This window comes from Larus michahellis, chromosome 6, assembly GCF_964199755.1.
Source record: "Larus michahellis chromosome 6, bLarMic1.1, whole genome shotgun sequence".
NCBI lineage: Eukaryota > Metazoa > Chordata > Aves > Charadriiformes > Laridae > Larus > Larus michahellis.
In genome coordinates this window covers 55,298,464-55,321,338 of record NC_133901.1, presented here as the reverse complement: position 1 = coordinate 55,321,338, position 22,875 = coordinate 55,298,464, and the positions used below count along the sequence as shown (strand labels likewise).

General features: G+C 41.1%; 1 protein-coding gene across 7 annotated transcripts in view; it reads left to right on the top strand.

The window, feature by feature from the left end:
• LGI1 (leucine rich glioma inactivated 1) overlaps nucleotides 1-22,487 on the top strand; it is a 30,870-nt gene extending 8,383 nt beyond the window's left edge. For 2 of the 7 annotated variants that reach the window (XM_074590137.1, XM_074590138.1), the window contains exons 2-9: nucleotides 10,237-10,686; nucleotides 11,067-11,138; nucleotides 14,963-15,034; nucleotides 15,139-15,210; nucleotides 19,160-19,231; nucleotides 20,482-20,651; nucleotides 21,075-21,239; nucleotides 21,324-22,487. In XM_074590137.1, coding sequence (XP_074446238.1) covers nucleotides 10,496-10,686; nucleotides 11,067-11,138; nucleotides 14,963-15,034; nucleotides 15,139-15,210; nucleotides 19,160-19,231; nucleotides 20,482-20,651; nucleotides 21,075-21,239; nucleotides 21,324-22,141 — 1,632 coding nt within the window. In that variant the 5' untranslated portion in view covers nucleotides 10,237-10,495 and the 3' untranslated portion in view covers nucleotides 22,142-22,487. Of the gene's footprint in view, nucleotides 1-9,645; nucleotides 10,696-11,066; nucleotides 11,139-14,962; nucleotides 15,035-15,138; nucleotides 15,211-19,159; nucleotides 19,232-20,481; nucleotides 20,652-21,074; nucleotides 21,240-21,323 lie in introns of those variants that run through there. The other 5 variants (XM_074590139.1, XM_074590141.1, XM_074590136.1 and 2 more) reach the window with 4 other exon arrangements.
• Nucleotides 22,488-22,875: the final 388 nt, after the last annotated feature.

Here is a 22,875-nt window from a genome sequence, read left to right as displayed (position 1 = left end):
TATAGTCTGAGTCTGCTAACAAAAGGAAAATATTCTTCTTAGATATGGTCATAATCCATCCACAAGTTTCAAGAACTAGGAAAATTGGTATTTGGAGGTGAAGCATTAAATTCAGTTCCTAATGTGGGACTCCTGAAGCATCATCTTTCTCATACAGTTTTCTGTCCAGCTTCAACTTTTCATTGTAGATTTTCTAAAATCACCTAATTTTTTAGAAAGTTAATGTAGCTGAGTAAGTTTAAGGTATTCAGTATACAGAAATGAACCAGTTTTATTACGTGTTTGGGAGCTAATGTATACTGTGGAATAAAACTCCTGTGTTTCTAGGCAGGAGGTACTGTAATGACCAATATTTTGCCATCCATTCTTTCTTGCAACTTTCCCTTTAACTCATGTATTCAAATTCAAGATCAGATTGTTACCACTTGGAAGGATTTTACTGCATTATGAAAGAAAAGTAAGTCTTACTCAGACACTTGCTTATCTCCATTAATCTGATCTTCATCATCCTGAAAGGATGCAACCAGTGGTATTCTCCTAGTGTAGAAAAGTGATTTCCAAAAGCTGGAAAATACTTTAAGGACCTTTTAATTGCAGAGTATAGCGATAACTATGTTCTAGAGATGGTCCTCAAAACTTTCACGTGTTCCAGCGTGACAAAATCTTTCCTATGATTCAAAAACTTTTGTCAGACAAATTGTGAAAACGTAGCTTTTATAGCTTATAGTGTCAAATGACGCTTATCTATAGCACACTTCACTGTTTTATGCTGTATATGAGTTGGAAAGTTATGTATAAGCAGTTTTTCACTTGCACTATCCATTAAAGTGTAGACAGGGAGGTAACTTCCAAAATTAACATTAGCTTTGTCAGCATTGTCAGAGGGCACACTGCCAGAAGTTCAAAACAACGGTATGTAGTACAATTTTTTAATGTGGTTTCATTGCTGTCTTGAAAATAATCAAATAGATCATGAATTGTCATCCTTTCAACTCTGTAGTAAGAACAACTAGCGAAGCATTTTGATATTGTCTTGGAGACATCAATGCCTGCAGAAAAATATGCCCATACAACAGAATATTACATTGTTTTCCCAGTTAAAAATAAGCTAATGCGCTATTAATATATGAAGGTACTGTTGTACTGTGATCTAACACTACAGTATGAAAACCGAAGCCTTAAACTTAGGGTGACATCCATGATTTGTATTGATTTCCAGTTCAGTGCAGTCTTAGAACAACAAAAATACCCTGACCTTGGAGCCTCAGAGTCTTTACAAAAGGGCCACAGATAATGACACAGCTGCCCATCAGCCACATCCACGCAGATGCTCCCTGTCCTCGGCAAAGAGGGATTTAGCTGTCTTCCTAACATCACCCATTCGGAATCTATAGCAACCCTCCTCTAATACGCGAAGCTATTTTTAGCATCAGGGCAGCCTTGAAAACAGCAGGTAAAGCATGAAAAGAATGAATAAGTGGTTCTGGTGCTTGCCTGTGAATAGAAGCTATATATAGCTCTTGAGAGAGAGAGAGATATCTTAATATATATAATGTGTATATGAAGGGAGATCTGCCTCCCTGAAGGGAGGCAGAAGTGTCAGAAACAGAGTAGAGCATTATCACTATGTCTGACCTGAACGGTTATCTGAAGAGTCATTATTTCACATTGTTCTGTTTAGACAAATAAATTGTTAATGGAATCAGGTATCTTTGATTCAGTCTTTATTTGCAAAGAAGCATGCATTTCCCTGAGTGAAAAGCAAATTGAACAGCAGGAGACTATTTGCAGCTCCAAGCTCCTTTCAGCCAATACTTGCTCTAAGAAGTCCTCTAGGGATGTTCTTCAGGACCCCCTCTCCAATGCCTGGGGTCTGAGATCTCAGCTTCTCTACTGCTCTCCGAGTCCCATGCCTGGTTTCTTGTCCTTTTTCATCTGTTTGCTTCAAAAAATGCTTGGGAAAAAAAGCCACATGTGCCTTTGTTTAATCAGTAGTCTGTGTCATTTATTTAGCTGGGGAGCTATATTGCTTCATGAAGGAGCTTATTACTTCTTACTGATGTACTATATTGAGGCTGGGAATTAGGCCCTCCAGTTTTAATGACTCTTTGCCTAAATCACAAGGGCAGCAACAGTGGAGACTTGCAGATGCCTGAAAGTGATTGGTTTCTAAAAGAAAGTCAGCTGTATGGAATTCGGATTGTTGTCTTAGGAAAGTGATATATAGGAAGCATTGTTAGCTCAAAATGTGAATGTCGTCATACTGAAGGTAGGGAAAATCCTTTAGCTTCTGAGCAGTCATAACTAAAACATCTATCTCTCTGTTGCTACGAAAATTAGATTTAAAACTACAGCCAGTTCTTAGCTAACGACGTTGTGTTGGTTTTGCTCTCCCACTGCAGAGGGAGAGAGCCAGCAGCCAAAAGAGCAAATCCTTTCTTAAAGCTGTACTGAGTAAATAGCGTGTTGGCATCTGAGCAAACCAATGGTGATGGACTTCTTCAGCCCTCCGAAGTCTCCTCTGCAGGGGGATGTGGTTCATAAGGAAAAGGGAGTGGGGAGTTCAGCTTGGTGCGCTGTCTTATTTGATGGAGAATCTGGGCTTGCGCAGTGGCAGTGTGCCCACCATAGCGTGGGGTGGGGTGTCAGGCACATCTAGTATTTGCTTGAGGTAAAAGGGATTAACTCTTACCGAAATAAAGTATTTTTCCAAATTTCTTGAATTGTTAAAAACAATAAAAACATCAGTAAAATACACTTGTGGAGCTATCACCAACGACCCCTTAAAATGTTTCAGCGCTGATCCAAATCCCAGCTTTGTAAAGCGTTTTGATTAGCAATGATGAAACAATAATATGTGTTTGATGAGGCAAATCCTTCTCATGGTGCAATTCATTATGTCAGTGGCACTCCAGCCAGGCTTTTACTTGAACTATTTCAGTGACTTCAGTGGTACTAAGATTTCTTTCATTGTGAATTATTCAGGACGTAGAAACCTTCTGTTTTTAACGAGTAAAGAGTCTCTCCTCAAAAGCCTGTTATCTCTGCCATCTAACAAATAAATTTCCTATGTGCATTTAAATAAATAACATTTAGGTGGGTTTTTTTTTGTGTGTGCAAAATGACAAGGAAAATTAAATACAAGTTTATAAAGATTAGAATAATTCTGCAGGGAGCCAATGCCATCAAAAAAGTACAGAAGGGCAACGTAAGATAGCACAGGTCAAGGAAAGGATTTTATAACATGCCGTCTGTTTTTAATTAGCATCTTGGCAAACTGAAAGAGCTCAAACATTTTTCCATGAAGAAATGTATTATAGACTTTTCTAGTTGCCAATTAAATGGCATTTAGCTACAGTGACAGTGGTATGTTGTTTTGGGTCTGTAGAAAGCACTTGCTCATGCTAGAATATCTGGGACATTTTGTTTCAGATACAGGGTTCTCACTGGACTGGATTTTCTATCCCTCTGTATTTTTACTGTAGGCATGAAGGATACCTCCTATGAACAACTATTAAATTAATAAATAGTGCAAGGGGCTGGCAGGGTGGAGATCATAATTATCAAGTGTCAGTTTGTATACACCTCTTGGGGGTCTGTCATCCAGTTAAATGGTAACTTTTAAACAATGCCAGCTAAATACTAGGGCATTTTATGAGGTCCATATTTTGTCCTGTTTGGTCCAGACTGAGGTAGTTTGTCACCAGTTCTGTCCTATAGTTCATTTAAATGCTTGTGAACATTTGTAATATGAAACTGCCCCTTAAACGTGTGGTTCGCTATACATTTTCTCTTAACAGCGAAACCAATGCTCCCTGCCCGCCCGGGTCCTCAGCTGCTTGTTCTGGCTCTATCAGTTTTTTTGGTTTGGAAGTGTTTGGGCTTGTTTAGGGGTTTATTTGGTTTTCATTCTCTTACCAGAACATTTATTTGATCCAGTTTAGAGAATAGCATTAGAGATGGAAACACCAGTAGTGAGCTGTGGAAGGGGCAGAAGCAAGAGCCTGTGGAAGAGTGGACAAGAGAGAAACCATCCCATTAAGGAAAGCGTTCCACAGAACTATGTTCTCAGTATCACCACGTCATTTTCTTCAAAAGTCATGAGACCATTTCCAATTATAAATTAACCATAGATTTTCTCAGTTGTATCATGTTTTTAATGTTTGATCAGGCCATGTAGGGGAAAAAAAGGCAAAAAAAGTAGCTTGCATATTTGAACACAACTTTTCCTCCCTGAGAGGTTCCTATAGAGGGCACTTTAATCTTATGGTAGGGTGCACACTAGGTGATGAGTCTGATGTCCGTTCCACTGAAGTGGATGGGCATCTTGTCTGGCTGAAAAGTGTCCCCATTTCCAACCTTGCACACGCGAGGTGCTGATCTTCCCAGAGTCTGAATTAACTACTGGCAACTTTTCTTTAATGTTTTCTTGAAAGATGGAGAAAGTGCAGATTTCTGCAGCAAGTAAAAACAAGGTGTTCTTCTTTATTGTTTCCTCTCTTAATACTTCCCTCTGTACTAGGTGCGGTTTCAGTTCCTGCTGTGAACCATGAAGCTTCACACATCTTTGAATGGGGCTCTCCTTCGCTCTTGAGCTTGTATGTTTGCTGTTTTCACAGACATACACCCCCCCCCCCATCTCTAAATATCCATTGTCGGCATTTTCAAGGCAAAACACACACAATAGAAACAAAGCAGGAATTATTTCTTCAGAGCTGGAGAAAAGTGTCTAGTATTCAGGAGAGCAGTTAACTTCATGCTACTGGATTCTGTGCCACAAAGCACACAGCTTTGTAACGGAGATTATGAGCCTTCTAAAAACCTGAGAAAGCAAGTGGTCCCACCCTGCTGGAAAACAGAAGGCGGGAGCCAGGGAAGAGCTGAGGAATCACAGCTCTGGGATTTATACAGGCATCCAGTCCCCTTCAGAGGAGCAGGAACAGACAACCCTGAAGGAAACTGGGGATCAGTACATAACAGGATCAGTAGGATTCGTGGGCTCTTTCTCATGGTGAAGGGCCAATCCAGTAGTTGAGGCTTTGTCTATGTCTGACCTGAAAGACAATTAATGGACTTTTCTGTTTGATAGTTTGCTCCATTCTTTTTCTTTACGTACATAAAGCTACCAAGCTGTGGCACTTACCTGCCTGCCTTGGAAGACAGTCAAACCAGCATGAATGGGCATCCCACAATTAACATTAGCAGTATTGTCAATATCAGCTGTTCAAAGATGATGGATTAGGTCCTTAAAATTTTGCAATACTGTTTCAAAAGTCATGTGGTATCAAACCAGTACATTTTGGATACTTCATATCTTGCTTCTGAGCCTTTATCCCTCTTGGTTACCCATGAGGTTAATTAGGCGGCCTTCCTAGGTCCCTCCGAGCCTGAGAGCACCTTTAAAAAATCACAAGGCGTAGAAGCCCTATAGCTTAAAAGTGCCTTCTGAGGTAATTTCTAATATTCTCTACTATTTAAAAACCTGCAATTGACAATGAACCATCAAGGATCATAAAGATGTTGGAATTCCTTGGTTGTAACAAAATAAAACCTAAACATAGAAGAATTTTGTCTAGCTTCTCTTTGGATGTTTTTCTTAAAGAATGACAGTTCAGATAACAGTCCATCTCTCCTGATGTACTTTGTTTCATTGGTCAAATTCTGGTGTACCTAAGCCAGCGAGCAGTCCTGGAGCCACCTGCATGGTCTCCAGGACATGCTCAGAGGATTCTGTCACCATGCAATTTTGGCCATGAGAGCTAAGACCGGACTCTCTCACCGGCAGAGGTGATCCCTTCTAACTCCACAGTGAACTGTGAACTGGCTACTTTATGCAAGGGAAAGGAGACCACCCTCATAGTTTTTCTTTCCTCTAAAGTTGGCAGCAATTACGTAACTATTTCCTCAGCTTTTTGACACAGGGACTGGCCTGGTTGTTCCACTTGCAATGAAAACTCTTGTCATGTAACAAAGAAGGAAATCCGTAATACGGGCCTGTATAGACAGGGCAGGGCAAAGTCAGAAGAACTTTCCAAATAAAAAGTGCTGGGCAGCCATGTGATCATTCCCAAGCGAGCCTGTGCTATGAGCTGTTGTAAAGGCATCTTGAGTTTTATTATGCCCAACCTGCAGAAGGCCTCTTCCTGGCAATGGCTCTTGGTGCCAGATCCACCAGGAAGCATAGTCCTTTCAGAACTGTTTAGAATTCACAAGACTTCTTAGTTTTGTTTATTGAAAGTACGGCCTTGGTCTCAGCTGCTTTAAATTTGCCATTTGCTGCAGATTTTCTTAAAAGGGTGGCACCGGGAGAGCGAAAACTCAGGCTCATGAGATGCTTGTAGGAGTCTTTGATCTCAAAATCCTTCTGCTCCAAGCACAGTGGTGACACAGCAGTGACAATGGTTTGTTCTTTAGGAGACTCATAAATATTGGGGTGTAATTTGGACTATTGTGCATCTGTGTGGTGGAATATTAGGGCCCTAACACCAACTGCAGTAAAGTTCACTCAAGTCTCGCCATCACCGTCGGTGGATTTTGGCTTAGGCCACACGTGTGCGGGCGGCTCATCCTGAGCGCAGAAAAGGCAACACAATTTTCTAAAAGCAGGGTGAAATAAAGGATAACTGTAACAATATATGTATCCGCAAACGGAAATGTAGTCAGCATGAAACTGCAGGAAGCTTATTAAAATTTTGTCATATGTTGGTAATGAAAACATATTGGGCTAACGCAAATATGCAAATATAGTCAGTGGAGCAGAGTTAATCCCTCAAAAAAGTATTAAATATTTTTAAAAATAATTTTTGGCTCTGTGTTCTGACCGTTTGTGTTTGCTTTCCTCAGACATTGTAGCAGACAGGTTTGCTCGTAGAAGTATCCGCATTTTAACCAGATGTTCGAGAATATCGCTGAAAATGTATTTTTAGTAAATCTAATAACAATTATGATAATAAATGCATATGTTTGTTCTAGAAACCAAGCCACAAAAGTTGTGCCGGGTCGGCCCAAAGAACCCGAGAGATGCTGGGTGGTGAACACACCCCCGCTGCCGCCAGGACGGTGCGGGCGGGCGCGGCGCGGGGCGGGCGGGCGCGGCGCGGCGCGGGCGGGCGGGTTTCCGCGATACCGGCCCGCCCGCCGCCGTCAGGGCAGCCCCGGCCTCGCCGGCGGGGCGGCTGTACCGGTGGCCCCTGTGGGGACCCGCTGGCCTGCTCGGTACCGACACCGAGCCAACGGTGTCAGGCAGAGCCACGACACGTCCCTGCCCGCACCCGAACATGTCTGCCGGCGCTGCGCGGCAAGGTGAGGGTTTGTCAGCTCAGACGTTGTCAAATGCCGGGAAGCAGACCCAGCTCCCTCACCCCTCCCGCAGAAACCTTGCTGAAAAAAAAGGGAAAATAAATAAACGTTGAATCACGTTGTGCCTAATCACTACCTGAGACGCCGGGGGAAAACAAGCCGGTGAGGAGGTCGGGGCCGGCGCGGGGATGTGGGCACAGCAGGCAACCGGCCTGCTCTGTTGGCCACGAAACAAACCCCCGTGGCATGGCTACAGGGTGAGCCAAGTGTTGTGATGGCTCCAGAGCAGCTATGCCACCGAAAAGCCACCAGCCCATTTGTTTTTAACTGCTACATGGCGAGAGATGAGACACTGCGCTCGGCACAAAAGGAGCCTGGAAAATGTGATTTATGCCCCTCTCTTGACAGCTGTGTTCTAAATATTCATAATATTTGCAATTTTGGAAAAAGCGGTTGTTTTGGCGTGTAGTTTGGAATAGAAAACTAACTTCCAGGCGGTTCTCTGCACGGACAAAACTGGAGTCGGGTTACTGCCCTGCTGCAGAGTGTGCTTTTGTTACTGAAAAACCGCTAAGCTGCAAAGTTTTCAGGAGGTTCACAATGTGGCTGGAGTATTAACTAAAAAGAAGTGCCTCAGTAATTGATGGTGGATTTCAGTGAATGAGCCGAAGGAAATGAAACACGGGGTTACACCATCAATGGCAAAATATTGCCATGGCAATGGGTAGCTTTGCCAGGAATAAACAAACAAACAACAACAGTCCTCTTCTCTTTCAGCAAAAAGTTAGAGAATTTTCTGTTCTCACCTCACCAAAGTCTGTGCTTTTGGACATCTTGGAAGGGAGAAGATAGCGTACCCTACTTACACAAGTCCCACAAATCCAGCTCCCTTCTCAGTCGTACAATTAGATCATTTCCAGAGCAAGAAGTAACCTTTGTATGCAGGGGAAGGCATCGACATTTGTTTTATAATGATTTCAGTGCCTTGGTTACTGTAATTCTGTACCATTTTCTTACAGAAGGTGGACGGGCTCAGAAATAACGCAGCTCTGTGTCACTCCTAGTTGAAGTCAATCCTGCTTCAGGAGAGACTGCTGACAGGGAAGATTTCCTTATGAGCAAAAAACATGGGCCCGCACTTAAATTAATAAAGAGCTTTAAAAAAACCCCACACTGCAGAGAGCAAGGGAGCTGAGAAAGCGCAAGCTGCCCTTTTCCACAGGCACGGGTGCCAGGCGGGGAGTGTGCTGGTGCACAGGCACCAGAGACCTCTCCCAGCAGGACCTTCAGCGGCGGCTCTCTGCCTCTGAAAGCTTTCTGGACATTTCTGGCCATCCCCCGTCTCTCAGAGGATGCAGTCCCACCACCGGGTGTGAGCTCTGTGGGTCTCCTCTCAGCCCAGGGAGACGGACCTCAGCCACCGTCCCGGCAAGGACTCAGTGATGTTGGGGTCCTGCCTAGTGTCCATACACCGAGTTTCTTGCAGTTTTGCAGGCTGTTGTCCCCCTTTGCCGTCTTCCACACGTAGCGTGTGCCTCTGGGCACCCGTATCTGGGTATGCACTGGGCCTTGCTGGCATCGTTCCTGAGGAAGACATGGACAGCGTTGGTCTTGAGATTTCATGGCCTGTAGAGCAGGAGCAATGGGCCAGAGGCAGGTGGCCATGTGGAATCAAAGGAGGAGTAAACAGCAGTGAAAAGAGATCTTCTGGCTTACAGGTGTCTCCTGGTGAGAAGACGGCACCTACGTGAAGCAGACAATAACAGGCATGACTGTATTAAACTTCTGTACTGTCAGGTTGACCCTGTTAGACTTTGTGATCTGTGTAACCCAAACAGTGCTGCCAGTCTGATGGGGAAGTGTCAAGACCTATTAAAGTTTACAGAAGTCTTCTAATAGCAATCCTGTATTGGAAAAAATAAAATCATCCCATATGGCTTTCCAGCTATTTGGCATTCATTAGTTTTGTCTTACCATTCTTTATATAATAACACTTAGGTGCTGCTTAAGTCCCCTATAAAATATTTAATGTAGTTTACTGTAAAGTCTTCAGGCTGAGGACTGTATCTCACAGAGTATTCATCCCGCACCGAGTACTAATTTCAATTGCAGCCTCCAGACAGTATTGTAAAGATTCATTATTACCATCAAGATCTGTCCCTACCCTGGCACTTTTCAGAGAAGGTCCATTCTTAACTACAGGTTTAACATCGCTGGTGTTTAAATAGCAATTTTCTTTTTTCCATCTAAAATGATCAAACTGGTCTCCAAGCAAATGAATTTTTTAATGTGAACTTTTAATTAATCTTGCCGATTTTGAATGGTGCTAGATCCACTTTATTTAACTAGCTCAGAAAACGTGTAACAAAATAAGAATGTTTTTAAAAAGAAAAAGAAAAAAAGGGCAGTTGGGGTCTATTTTGCATGAGAAAATATTTTGTTTAGGAATGACAGTTGTAGGCATTCTCTCATACATTTTAATATTTTCCATGTGTGGCAGCTTGTTTTTCAGTGGTACAAATATGTGCAATAAGGGCTAAGGATAAAAATTAATCTAACAGCTTTTGCAGCAATGCTTTTGATGGTTTCACTCGATTTCATTTTCCTGTGGATACTGCCGTTAGTTCTGCTGCTTGCAATTTGCGAAGCATAATTCTCAAAGGTTCACGAGGTTGTAGGGATCCAGTAAGAGATGACTGATTTCTCCCCCCACACGCACACACTCCACCCCACACCCACTCACCCACCCACCAGCAAAACATAATGCTGCACTATTTTTGGCAACAGGGAAAGGGCCTCCCTGTGAAAACAGAAAGCTGTGTATTTCTCAGTTACATCACTTTGCAATCTAATGCTGTGTTGTGCTCAGTGTTTTTGTGGTGATGCAAGTCTTTTTTTTTTTTCTTTCTTTCTTTTTTTTTTTTTTCCTCCCTTCAGCCGGTTGGATTTTCCCCATCTTACAGCACCTCGCAGGTCTCTTCTCTGAGCAGTACGTTGCCTGAGTGAGTGGAAACATACAGATCAGCTGCAGGTTTCTGTCTACAAAAACAGAGTGAAAGAGAAAGAAAAGGGTTGGGAAAGCAGAGACAAATATTGACCTGGACTTATAGAAAGACATCCAATGGCTGAATAAAGAACCCCTGTTCATGTTTTGGGATATTCTTTCAACTGGCTGGAACGAGAGCGGATCAAAAGAATGGGAAATGCCAGCAGACCCTTTAGAAGAATTGCTTATTTCTTATGCCTTTTATCTGTGCTTTTGCTGACTGAAGGGAAGAAACCAGTGAAGCCAAAATGTCCTGCCTGGTGTACTTGTACCAAAGATAATGCTTTATGTGAAAATGCCAGATCTATTCCTCGCAGCGTTCCGCCTGATGTTATCTCACTGTAAGGGCTGTAAGCATTTGGTTATTTAATTTATGATTTAAAATGAACTAGGATGTGTGGTGTTTTCAGTGCATACAGAAGGATGCTTGCTGCAGGGAGTACCTCCAGCATTCAGAATCATCAGCTAATGTGTTAAAATTGTGCTGCATCCTTGAATCCTGATTTTTATATCTCTTTCATCTGTCTGTCTGTCTGTGTATGTGCACACATACCATTTTATACCTTCTTCTATACTATGTGAAACCTGTAACATTCATTTTTTCTGGTTTTTATTTTTTTTTACTTGTATAAATAAATTTCTCTGTGATGACCAGATCAGTATTATAACCACAGATATATGAGACTACATTAATATAAGGTTGTTTTTTTCTTCTTTCCAGATCCTTTGTGAGATCTGCTTTTACTAAAATCCCAGAAGGGAGTTTTTTGCTCACACCATCTCTGCAGCTTCTGTGAGAAATATTTTTATGATACAATTTTGTTATGAAATGTATATGTATCCATAAATATTTTAGAAGGGGTCTCAGTATAAATTTTATAAGAAACAGCAGGAGAACATTCATTAGATGACAAAATACAAGACTTTTTAGCGATTTGAAAGATAGTGCATGTGTAATTTTTTCAAAGTGCATGTACTTAGTATTTTGCAAGGCTGTCTGTTGTCAGTGCTACTTTGAATGATTACATGCTGAAGCTTTCGGTGACAGAACGTATGCTATCTTCATTATACTTTAATTATCATTACAGTAGGGACTTGAGCATTGCAACAGCTATTCCTGTGTCTTTTCTGCAGTCCTGGGGCCTGATCCCAGTATAAACCTGCCCGTTTGTAATTCCCATCGACCGGGAGCTCAGAACCCCCCAGATCGGGCCCTTCATTGCAGTGGGACAGGTCCTGAAGTCCTTTTCCGTGTAAAATTGCCATTGACTTCTGTGGAAGTTTAGTCACTTCAGTGGGAGTTTTGCCTTCAGAGCGCCTGGGTTTGATCCTATTTGTTATTTCATGTTCTTTGGAAAAAAAAACAAACACAAAAGTAATGAAGATTTTCTTTCAATTAAAAATTTAAGCCGTTATTTCACAATGAAATACTGCCACGAGGTATAGGCAGGGAGGGAATATTTTGGGATGCTTATAGATTAGATGCATTTCTAATACAGGCTTTTTACAGGCTTTCCTGGAAATGTGGGCATCGGCTTATGTAATTGTGAGCTATACGGAGGCAGAGGGGGTGTAACCCGCACCGTTCCACGGGGACGTGCTGCCAGCCCCACAAACACCCGCGTTTGTCTCAGCAACCCGGCATGACGGGTCCCTGATGTGATCAACATCAAAAGGGGGACGTCTGTCCCGGGCTGGCTCCCCAAGCGCTCTGGCTGTGGTCGGGGGTGTAATGATGATGTACTGGAGCCCCACGGCTGCCAGATCAAACTGCCGGTGTGCCCATCGCTGAATCCCTGACCCTGGCTGTACTCTGCTACCTCAAGTGGAGCTGACAAGGAGGTGCAGACGTACGGTACAATTTTTGGATACAGGGTAAATAGGTAAATGCGGTTACTATGGAAACCTAAATGCTTTTCCATGGTGGAAAAGCTTCCTGCAAAGCTTTTCCCAGGTGGTCACACATCACAAAAGGGACATGTTTCACATAATTCCTGCGAAGGGCCTTTCAAAGGAGAGAAAAAAAAGAAACAGCAGCATCGGTGGAGGTTGTATCTGAAGAGAGTGAGTAGGACATCATCTCTCTTGGCTACGATACGCCACCTATTCTTAGCGATCCCACTGCCAGGGGAAGCAGAATTGGGTAGGGAGGAGTAGGAGAGGCACGGTCTTTTTATTTTGAGTTATTACAGTGGGGTCTGTGCCTCTGGCAATGGGTTTTGGCATTTTAGTAATGGTAATAATTTGTATGCTTCACGTTCTAAGCTGTGCTAATCAATGCTCCAACAAAAGCTCTGACCCCAGAAAAGCAGGTTTTGTTCCATTAGGGGCTTCGATGAGAGATCCGTTAAAATGGTGCCAACAATCCACAGATTACTTACTTCTGCTACCTAGCATTTTTCAAAATACTGCTGCGCACTTTTCCAGATACATTTCTAACATGGTAGCTGAGTTGCTTGCCATCTTTGGGAAGTCAGGCTCCTGATCTAAGGCAAATGACTCCTTAAACACAGACCACAGGAGCAGGATTTATCTGTGGGGCCAATACTCCAGTTTGTAAGTGGGAAAGAAAAATCCCTGCCTTTGGCAGAAGAGAGCAAGGGAAATAAGAATATGGGAAACTCATGTTAATTAAAAATGAAAGTAAGTTTTAGCTTTGCATGATTACAGAGCTGTATTGGTAGGTTTAATTTAGCCAATAGCAAGATTTAGCAACCTATACATATTTTTACATAATAGTCTCGAGCATTACATTTTTAGAAATACCAAATGTAATTTGGTCTCTCCAGCATGCCAGTCACACATTTCTAAGTGTGGAATATATCTGCCTCTATTATTATTTACTACTATTTTTACTGTAGTAGCGGCAATGATCTTTTCAGAAGTCACGGTCTCATTGTGCTAAACACCACCCCTCAGTCCCACGTCAGGAGAGCTTTTCTTCTTGAATAGTATGGATGATATATTCTGTGCTCTTCATGTGACAACAAAAATAAGAAGGACCTACACAGCTACGATGGAGTGTCAGCAGGAGTGTTCCCTAAATGTCGAGAAAATCTCCTGCTCTCATCTCCAGCACTCATGACTCTCTATCAGCAATGTGCTGAGGGTGCCCTTATAAAGTGGTGACATGAAAGCCCATAGAAAGGAGGGAGGTGATCACGGCCGCTGGGTCACAGATCAAGCAAATCTGGTGTTTGAGGTCAGACAGTGGGAAAAAAAGTCACATTGTGCATCAAATACGTGTGATACAGCCATTGGAGGGAGGTACGAGATGGAAGGCAAATGAGCTCGCCAAGTGCAAGACCTATGCTATAAGCCTGGCGATCTCTGAAATAGCTATACAATTTAAAGAGATACCACCCGGTTCTTTAAATTACAAGGAGGGCAAAGTGCCGCAAAGGAAAAATTATCCACTGAAATCACATTGGAAAAGTAAAATTAGTTGCAGGCAGCAGATTTACTAAATTGATCTTCTGATTCAGAGATTTTACAAAAATACTTATTTCCTCTAAGAAAGAGAAGTATTAATTGTTCCTAACAAAAGGGAAGAATTTCCCGCTTACATTTTTCATACATATATAGGAACATATTTAAAGTGGAAGAAGCACAGTCTACAATAGCCAAGTGAGAAAATGAATCAACTGCCATTTATTCTTAATGCAAACTTCAAAATACAAGATTAACTCATTAAGGGTATTAATTCATACTTGGAAATCTTGAGTTCCTGAATGCCTAAGGATGTCATAGCATGAATCTATTTATCCATCAGGTCTAACTGAATAAAATATAGATGTGCATCTAGTATTCCACTGGGGTAAAGTAAAGTTCACCATACTTGACAATGCCTCACCATATTAAGGGTGTGACAGTCCAGAGCTGAATTAAAATGGACAAATGCAAACATGGCTGATAAGCATAAACAAAGCTGGAGAAATCAGTGCTAGTCCCCTTTTAATGCTTATAAAATTACATAAAATAAAATGTGTTGCTGGTATTTTTACTGCTAGCTGGATGAAAAATACATGCGCACACTAAGAGCTATCTCCAGCAGGTACAATATAGTCTTAAAAATAGTTCTGATATGAACACTGACTAAATTAAGAGATTTTCCATTTTTTTCTCAGTAACTTTTCAGTACCCTCAGGTCAAATATGCTCACTAAGTTAAGGGATTTTCCTGCCTGTCAGTGGTGCAAATTCAACCTGATGTCTGGCTAAGCAGCTGAATACTTTCCCTATGTTGTCATCAAAAGTAAGTGTTCTTCAACACAATTTAGACCTCTGTAGTACTTGAACATTTCATTGTCATCCAAGTATGTCTCCAGTGGCGCTTGTACAATCCCATTGTTTTACTGGCATGATAAACCCACATTTACAACCCACAGAAGTCAATGGAATTTGATCAGATGGCCCCAGCAGGCAAAGCAACAAGTTGTTGGGTCCTTCCCTTTGCATCAGACTCGGTGCAGTCTCTCAGCCTTACGATCCTGTCGTGCTTGCACAGACAAAACCCATGAAAGCAGTCAGTGGAAATTTGGCCTACCATGGTTTGCTGAACCGTTTTCTAAAGATGCTAATAACCTAACGGTCTTTTGTTTTGCATCTCTTTACGCAGGTTGTTTACATCCAACACTTTTGATGTTATTAGTGATGATGCTTTCATGGGCCTTCCTCATCTAGAATATTTGTGAGTGGAAAAAAAGTATATTTCCTGGCATTATTGAATATAGTGGGTGGGCTTCCAAGTTCCAGGCATTGCTTTGACCAGAATGACTTTACGACCCGTTACAGGTTCATAGAGAACAACAGCATTAAGTCAATTTCAAGAAATACTTTCAGAGGACTGAAATCTTTAATTCACCTGTAAGTAAAGTGGTTGAATATATTGCTTGGTATTTTTAATATAGTAACTGAACCACTGTGTTGTTTAACTTTGCATTTTGATATATAGCTGTTCACATTTGTTTAGGCAATATTAGTAGTAATTTAATTAGAACGTTAATCTTTGTGTTTCCACCAAAGACTTCCAAATTGTGGTATGTGTAGAAAGCCAGGACCCAAACAGCTTCCAGCAGAGCATGTTTGGCGGCAGTAGCTCCCTGACTTCCTCTGCTCAGAGCACTGGGGATTTCCAGCTGAGCATGTAGGAGCAGGGAGAGAGCAGGATGAGTCGGGAAGCTTGGCACTGACAAGGTGAGTCCCAGTTCGGGACTTGGAGAGGAGGAAGGTGGGAGCTGTGGTCAGCACTGAGGTGCCACGGTGGTGAGAGGCTGAGGGGTGGACACACGCCCCTCCCCAGGTACCCCAATCTGGCATCGATCCAGGAAAATATTACGGCCATTCCTGGGACAGGCCATCACTCTCTGTACCCGTGTCCACTCCAGCTAGTACCTGTATCCAGCAGAATTTGACCAAATCGGATTTTAAAATTCCCACCTAGAACAATTTTAAATAGACGAGTTGCAACAAGACGTATTTATTATGACTCACTGACCCAGTTGTTCCACTTAACTGTAGGGCATATCAGCCTTTAGACTGATAGCAGGATCGGCTTGGAACCCCTGCGCTGCACCCTGTCCTCTCCTCCACGCAAGCCAGAGCATCCCACAGAGCGTCCCACACTGACACCGGGATCTGTTTAACATTCCTCGCGCTGCTGCCCAGCCCTTGGGCTGTTCTGGAGCCACGGGCAGACCCTTGCCCTCTGACATGCTGCAGCCCCCTCGCTGCGTTAGCCGAGGGTGAATTTAGTCCACGGCACTCTGGATGCTAATACGGCTGTCGGGAGCAGCACTTCCCATGCCCACACCAGCAGAGGCATTTCTCACGCTGGGCTCAGCAGGTGAAACGCGCGCCAGCAACAAATACCTGCAACATTTCACTGCAAACGCCAAGAGTAGCAGCCTCATGCTCTGAGCTAGCAAGACAGTTTTTGGACAGGCTTTTGTCTCTTATCTTACATCAGGTCTACCTTTTAGCAATAACTTCATTTTAGCAAGCAATAAATGTATTTAAAATACAATATGTACACAAAAAATACAAAACATAAAAAATACAAAACATAAAAAATACAATAATATTCTAAGAGAGGGAGGTTAAAACATCTGGAGTGTGCCTGATACGGGTTTATACCCAGCTCTGAGCATTTGCATTCTGAAGCATATATCTTGGGGTGCGTGTCAGAGGCAGGGGAGTGGATTCTGACCTTTTGGCCTTAGCACAATAACCTCCAAGAGGGTTTTGAAACAGGGTCATTTAACTTCTTCTTTCATATATTTTGACACAGGAGAGAAAGCAAAGGTTCCCTTTTAAATAGTTAAAATGCCTAAATATAGTAGTTGAATTGCAGTTCACCACATCCTTCATTACATAGTAAATGTACCATAAAACACTTTACTCTTCCCTTTTTGGTCAGAACAGACAAGACTCATGGCTGGCTGAAATCAAGCCATCTGTGACTACTCGTGTATATAAAGTTACTTAGAGAATGGCTCTAGGTCTGAGGAAGAGGAAAGAGAGCGGAGAGAGAATAAAGGTATATAAACAGGCTGCGCACATCCCATAAAAATCCCTATTAGAGGTATAGGCATAATTATAGTATTGTTAAAAAAGGCAGATAATTGGATAAGGCCAGTAACTGGGACCCTATCTTCAAAATATTTATGCACATGAATAGCTTTATATTCACAAATGGGTCCAGTACATTATTTATCATATTCATTTACTTATTTAGTAGCTTTTGCTGCCAGTGAGCAAATTGCTTTTCTAACACAGAGGGAGGCACAGTTTCCTCTTCACAGGGCATACAGTCCGAGAGTAACATCTTGTCTTCCCTGTTACGTTGGTTTCTGGGGATGCTTCGGCAGTTTCGTAACAGAAAACATATGCAAAAGACAGAACCACATTTCAGGAGCCACTGCGGTTTGCATGTGGTTGCATGCACATTTTTGGGACATGGATTTGTGCATCATGCTGCTATTGCACATGGAGCGCTATTCATGAAGACAATGAGAAATTTGCAGAAAATAACTGCAAAGGCAGGTCCATTAACCACAGAATGTGACTAGTTTAATCTGCTTGCAGAACCGCTCCCCACCCTCTGGGGAAAATTGCACATAGACGTTAAGAGTAATCATCTGGCACCCTGAGGCATTTCTCATTTAAGAAAAAGGAGAATACTTGTCTACATAAAATATATGAAAAAGAATCAGTAAATAAGCATACAAATGAGTTCTGTGAAGTTAGAGAAGATGAACTTTGTTCTATTTATTCTGTTCGCTTCCTTTTCACAGCATAACTTTTGCAATGCAGTAAGCTATCCAAACATTTGTATTTTTATAATGCAATTAACTTCCATAATTACAGTGTGTCCTTACTGTAAAATAGAGCCATCTAATATTTTTCATTATGCAACACAATTTATGTTGTGCTTGGGGCAGATTTAAGACAAGAAAAACTAAACAGTGGCATATAAAACTAAACAGTGGCATATAAAATGTGTAATTTTCATCCAAAAATTGGCAAATGTGTAAACCTTGTGTAAATTTTTCTGTTAGTCACATTCCCGTAGCAGTGGTGAACCACCGGTACTTCCAAGCACATCATCCCTTCCAGCTTGCTATAATCCAGGTCATAAAGAATATGTAGGGCATTAAACCTGCCTCAGCTTGCAAGTCTACTTGGCTTTCTCCAGATGACTTACCTGACTTTTAAAGAATTCCTTTTGAGTGTAAAATTAAGCATAAGTGAAGCACATGATACCTACACCAGTGTTACAATCAGATGTACTTTGAAAGCGGTGAAGTCAGACCAGACTAATGGCATCGCCCCGTATTTACTATTCCTGATAAGGCAAACGATTTTAATGAGGCAGTAGACATAGTACCTTTGTGCCTGTTTTTGAATTTAAGTATATGCCTAAGTGGCTTTGCTTGGATAGAGAAATTGTAGTTAATAAATAACTTTTATGTTTACAAGTGAAAACAGAAGAGGTTCTAAGTCTTACTAGCTACAGATTTTAACTGGGATCTTAAACTAGAAAGATTGCTTTCCATTTTCCTTTCTTCCCATAAGTAATAAATAATGTTGTTAATTAAAAGAGACATAAGCTATACCCTACAACATTATTCTTTTCCTGCCATGCCCTCAGTGACATCTCGGAGAAGCCAGACCTTTGGTGGACTCACACAGACGTGTCTGACTGAAATGTAATATATTGCTTGTTCAAAGCCTGATCGCTTCCTTGTCACTTTTAGTAGCTAGAATACTCACTGAATTTAAATGAGATTTCCCAACATCAAAAATTGGGAATTAAAGGCAATTTCTTGTCTATTACTGCATATTTCCAAAAACTATGAGCTAAGCCTAAGGCAAATGGAATGAAATTTAGCATTAAGATTTTCCTTCCAGAAGAGATACAAGAAAGTGGGGAAACTGTGGTAATATGAACACCGTGTATTGGTATCTCACACGGAAAACATCAGTAGATCCAATCATGACTAATTGTTTTAAAATAATGGTGTTGGCAAAACACCAGAGGTGACTGCACTTTTTACCCTGCTAAGTGAAGTACTGTAAATGCGACAAGGCTGCTGAAGAGTCAGAAAGCAGAAGGAGGGATGGCATTTTAGTGGGAGAAAGAGTCACAAAGTAAATGAGCTAGTCTTAAAAGCAATCTTTTCGAACTAAGTGCTGGAGATACCAGGATTCTTTACCTTAAGAAAAACGCCCCACACAGTATTACGCTGTGCAAAAAAGTGTAATTTCATGAACTGATTTTTCAGCACTGATACTGAGGTGTCTTCTTTTACAGGAGTCTCGCAAATAATAATCTTCAATCGCTTCCAAAAGACATATTCAAAGGCTTGGATTCTTTAACAAATGTGTAAGAAAGCAATTAATTAATCTATTAATTATACTAAAAATATAAAGAGAGGATTTTAGAGGACACTGTGAGTAACCATTCAAACCAATAGCCAGTTACGGGATCTTATTGCTGGGTAGAGACTACCACATATGGGTAGGCTTGGTTTTGTCTACTGTTGTTGATAATTTGCTTCAGTTTTGAATATTCCACCAGTTATGAAGATAAGTAATATCGGTAGGAGCTATTTAAGAGAGCTGCGTGTTCATTAAGACTTAGTGAACAAGAAGGAAGTATCCTTAGGGATGCATGAGAGAGTGTGGCATGTGGGGAGGGTGGAAGATATTTAATGGAGTAACATTTCTGTCTGCAAAGAATTTCTGGGAAGGCCATCTTTTATCACAAAAGCATGTGTCTTATTAAATACCATATCCCATACTACATCTAATTGCAACGAAACCAAAATATGAACTTGTTTAAACATATAACTTAAATACCAGTAGAAATACAAAATAAACAGATAAATCCTATAGTTGCTTCACTGAAATATGTCCTGTTTACCACACACCAAATTCTCATTCAGCTGATTTGGGATAATGAGCGCAGGACATCCTCTGCCTGCTCCCTGTATGAACAAGGTAGGCTGAACTCCCAGGGTAGAGCTGCAGCGGTCAGTTGTGGAGACGGTCAGTGTATCAGGTAGCATTCCTTGGCATGACTGATCATGGCCAGGTGGTTACACAGTCTGATCCTGGCGCTTGCCCGTTCTTGTACATACGATCTGCAATCTGACTGAAGACAGCTGTAAAAGACTTAAACAGAAGCCCTTTGCTTGTGTCTTCTAAAGCCCGAAATGATTATATGTAAAGGAGATAGCACATATTCACTGGCTGACCACCAGGTTACACTAATTCCAGTTTTGTCACCTAGAATGCTCTTATTGAGAAAGGCTAATCTGGAAGAAATAACCTCCCAACATATGGGGCCAACAGTTTGATAGGCTTTTGTGTACCTGTAAACTTGGGGAAATCAACAAAAATTTCCTACTGATTATCAAGCTAAGTTCTCCTTGATTTCCTTAGTTGAATTCAATCTGTGTGGGTTCTGGTATGTAGATTTAACTGTGGATCAGAATAAATTAAGCCAGGAAGACATCAATTGAGAATAAGCAAGAGGGCTCATATTTAACGCGAGCCCAGTTTGTTGTTGTCCTGCAAGGAGGAATACATCAGCTGACTCCTTATTTTCCATGCACGATTTATTTGTTGTAGGGATCTTAGAGGCAATGCATTTAATTGTGACTGCAAGCTGAAGTGGTTAGTGGAATGGCTGGGCAGCACCAATGCGACAGTTGAAGACATTTACTGTGAAAGCCCACCAGAATACAAGAAGCGCAAAATCAATAGCCTCTCGCCGAAAGAATTTGATTGCATTATTACAGGTAATGTGCTTCAAATTATTTAATCTTGTTAAATTAAAGTCAAAGCTGCATATTTTTTTATTCTAGGGTCCATTTTTTCAGGAAGTCTGCATACTGGATGGAGCTTCCACTAAAACCAATATGAATTCTATGCAGGTCTAAATCTGACATGTGAATCACTTGGGAGTGGGGTCTTACATTGCAGCTTCTGCTCAGACTTTAATATGCTTTATAAAAATTTGGAGAACTGGGACATAAACCAGCACCTCTTTTAATTGAACGAGACTGAAAAACAAGTTGCAGTGCTCTTTTATCAACAGGAAAATTGGACTAGTGATGAAATACTGTAACTGATAATAGATTGGTATCTGTTAAGCAAATGTTTTTTCAGTACACTATGGAGGGTATCTCTGCAATTATCATACGTTGTGTGCACTTTTGCAGAATTTGAAGTTTATCAGTCCCTGCCGTACCAGTCTCTGTCAGTAGATACTTTCTCATACATGAATGATGAACATGTGGTTATTGCTCAGCCTTTTACTGGAAAATGCATTTTTCTTGAATGGGACCATGTAGAAGTGATGTTCAGGAATTACGACAACATTACAGGTATGAACACTGCTCGGCAAATAACTTTACAACAGCCGATCCAAAAAGTGGTGCTAACCCTGTCTTTTACTTTTGTTTTTATAGGTACTTCAACTGTTGTGTGTAAACCTATAGTTATTGAGAGTCAGCTGTATGTCATTGTCGCGCAGCTCTTTGGAGGCTCCCACATATATAAAAGAGATATTTTTGCTAATAAGTTTATAAAAATTCAAGATATTGAAATCCTTAAAATCCGAAAACCCAATGACATTGAAACTTTCAGGATTGCTGAAGACTGGTATTTTGTTGTTGCAGACAGTTCAAAAGCTGGTTTCACCACGGTTTACAAATGGAATGGGAATGGATTTTATTCCCATCAGTCTCTGCATGCCTGGTACAGAGATACTGATGTGGAGTATCTTGAAATATCCGGCAAACCACATTTAATTCTGTCAAGTAGTTCCCAAAGACCCGTAATATATCAATGGAACAAAGGAACAAATGAATTTGTTAAGCGTTTTGATATCCAAGATATGGAAGATGCGTATGCAGTGAAGCATTTCAAAGTGAAAGAGGATGTATACATTTGCTTAACAAGATTTATTGGGGACTCTAAAGTAATGAAATGGGGTGGTTCAGCATTTCTGGATTTACAAAGGATGCCATCCCGAGGGTCAATGGTATTCCAACCGCTTCAGATAAGTAATTATCAATATGCCATTCTTGGAAGTGATTATTCTTTCACTCAAGTCTATTATTGGGATGCTGAAAAGGCAAAATTTGTGAAGTTTCAAGAATTAAACGTACAGGCACCAAGATCTTTCATACATGTCTCCATCGATAAACGAGATTTTCTCTTTGCTTCAAGTTTTAAGGGAACTACATTGATTTATAAACATGTCATAGTTGACTTAAGCGCATGACACTCATAATTCTGAGATTACATCAGACTTTCTACCATAAGTGGACAAAATGAACTAAATGCATGATGACTCTCTTATCTTTACTTCCAAATGAATGCCTTTAAAAGTTGAGATTGCTAGAACAAAGTATTACTAGTATCTTCATCTTTACTTGTCAAGTCTAGTGGTGTTGGAAGTTGCATTTTTTAACAAAAAGAAATTAAATTAACTGTTCTTTGCATCCACAATATGTAAATACGTGTGCAACTGCATCTGTTGCTATAAAGAATATTAAGATGTACTTTTCCATTTATTTATTCACCTGTTTGAAACAACTGCCAAATAAAATGTTTACATTTTGTGTCTTTCACATTCCAAATATTATTTGCAGGTGATACTTTTTATTTGTGTATATATTATACACATATAAAATAAACCCAAGAAGGCATATTGCCCAGTGCAGTGTCGTGCTGCATAGAAGATGCACAATACTGAAGATCAGGTGGGTTTCACATATAACCAGAAGTTCTTGATAAAAATACAGCATTGAACCCCAGTCCTCTAAATGATCACCTGGACATACCCTTCCATTTATGTGAAGCTTCACTGATTTAAACAGGACTCCACACAGAAAAAAAGGGTTCAGTTACACAAATCAGGTTGTAGGATGTTCAGTTATATAGATCCAGTTGTAGGATGGGGCTTTGTACTGTGTATAGTTGGAAGTTCCTGACTTCTAACAAAAATGAACGTGG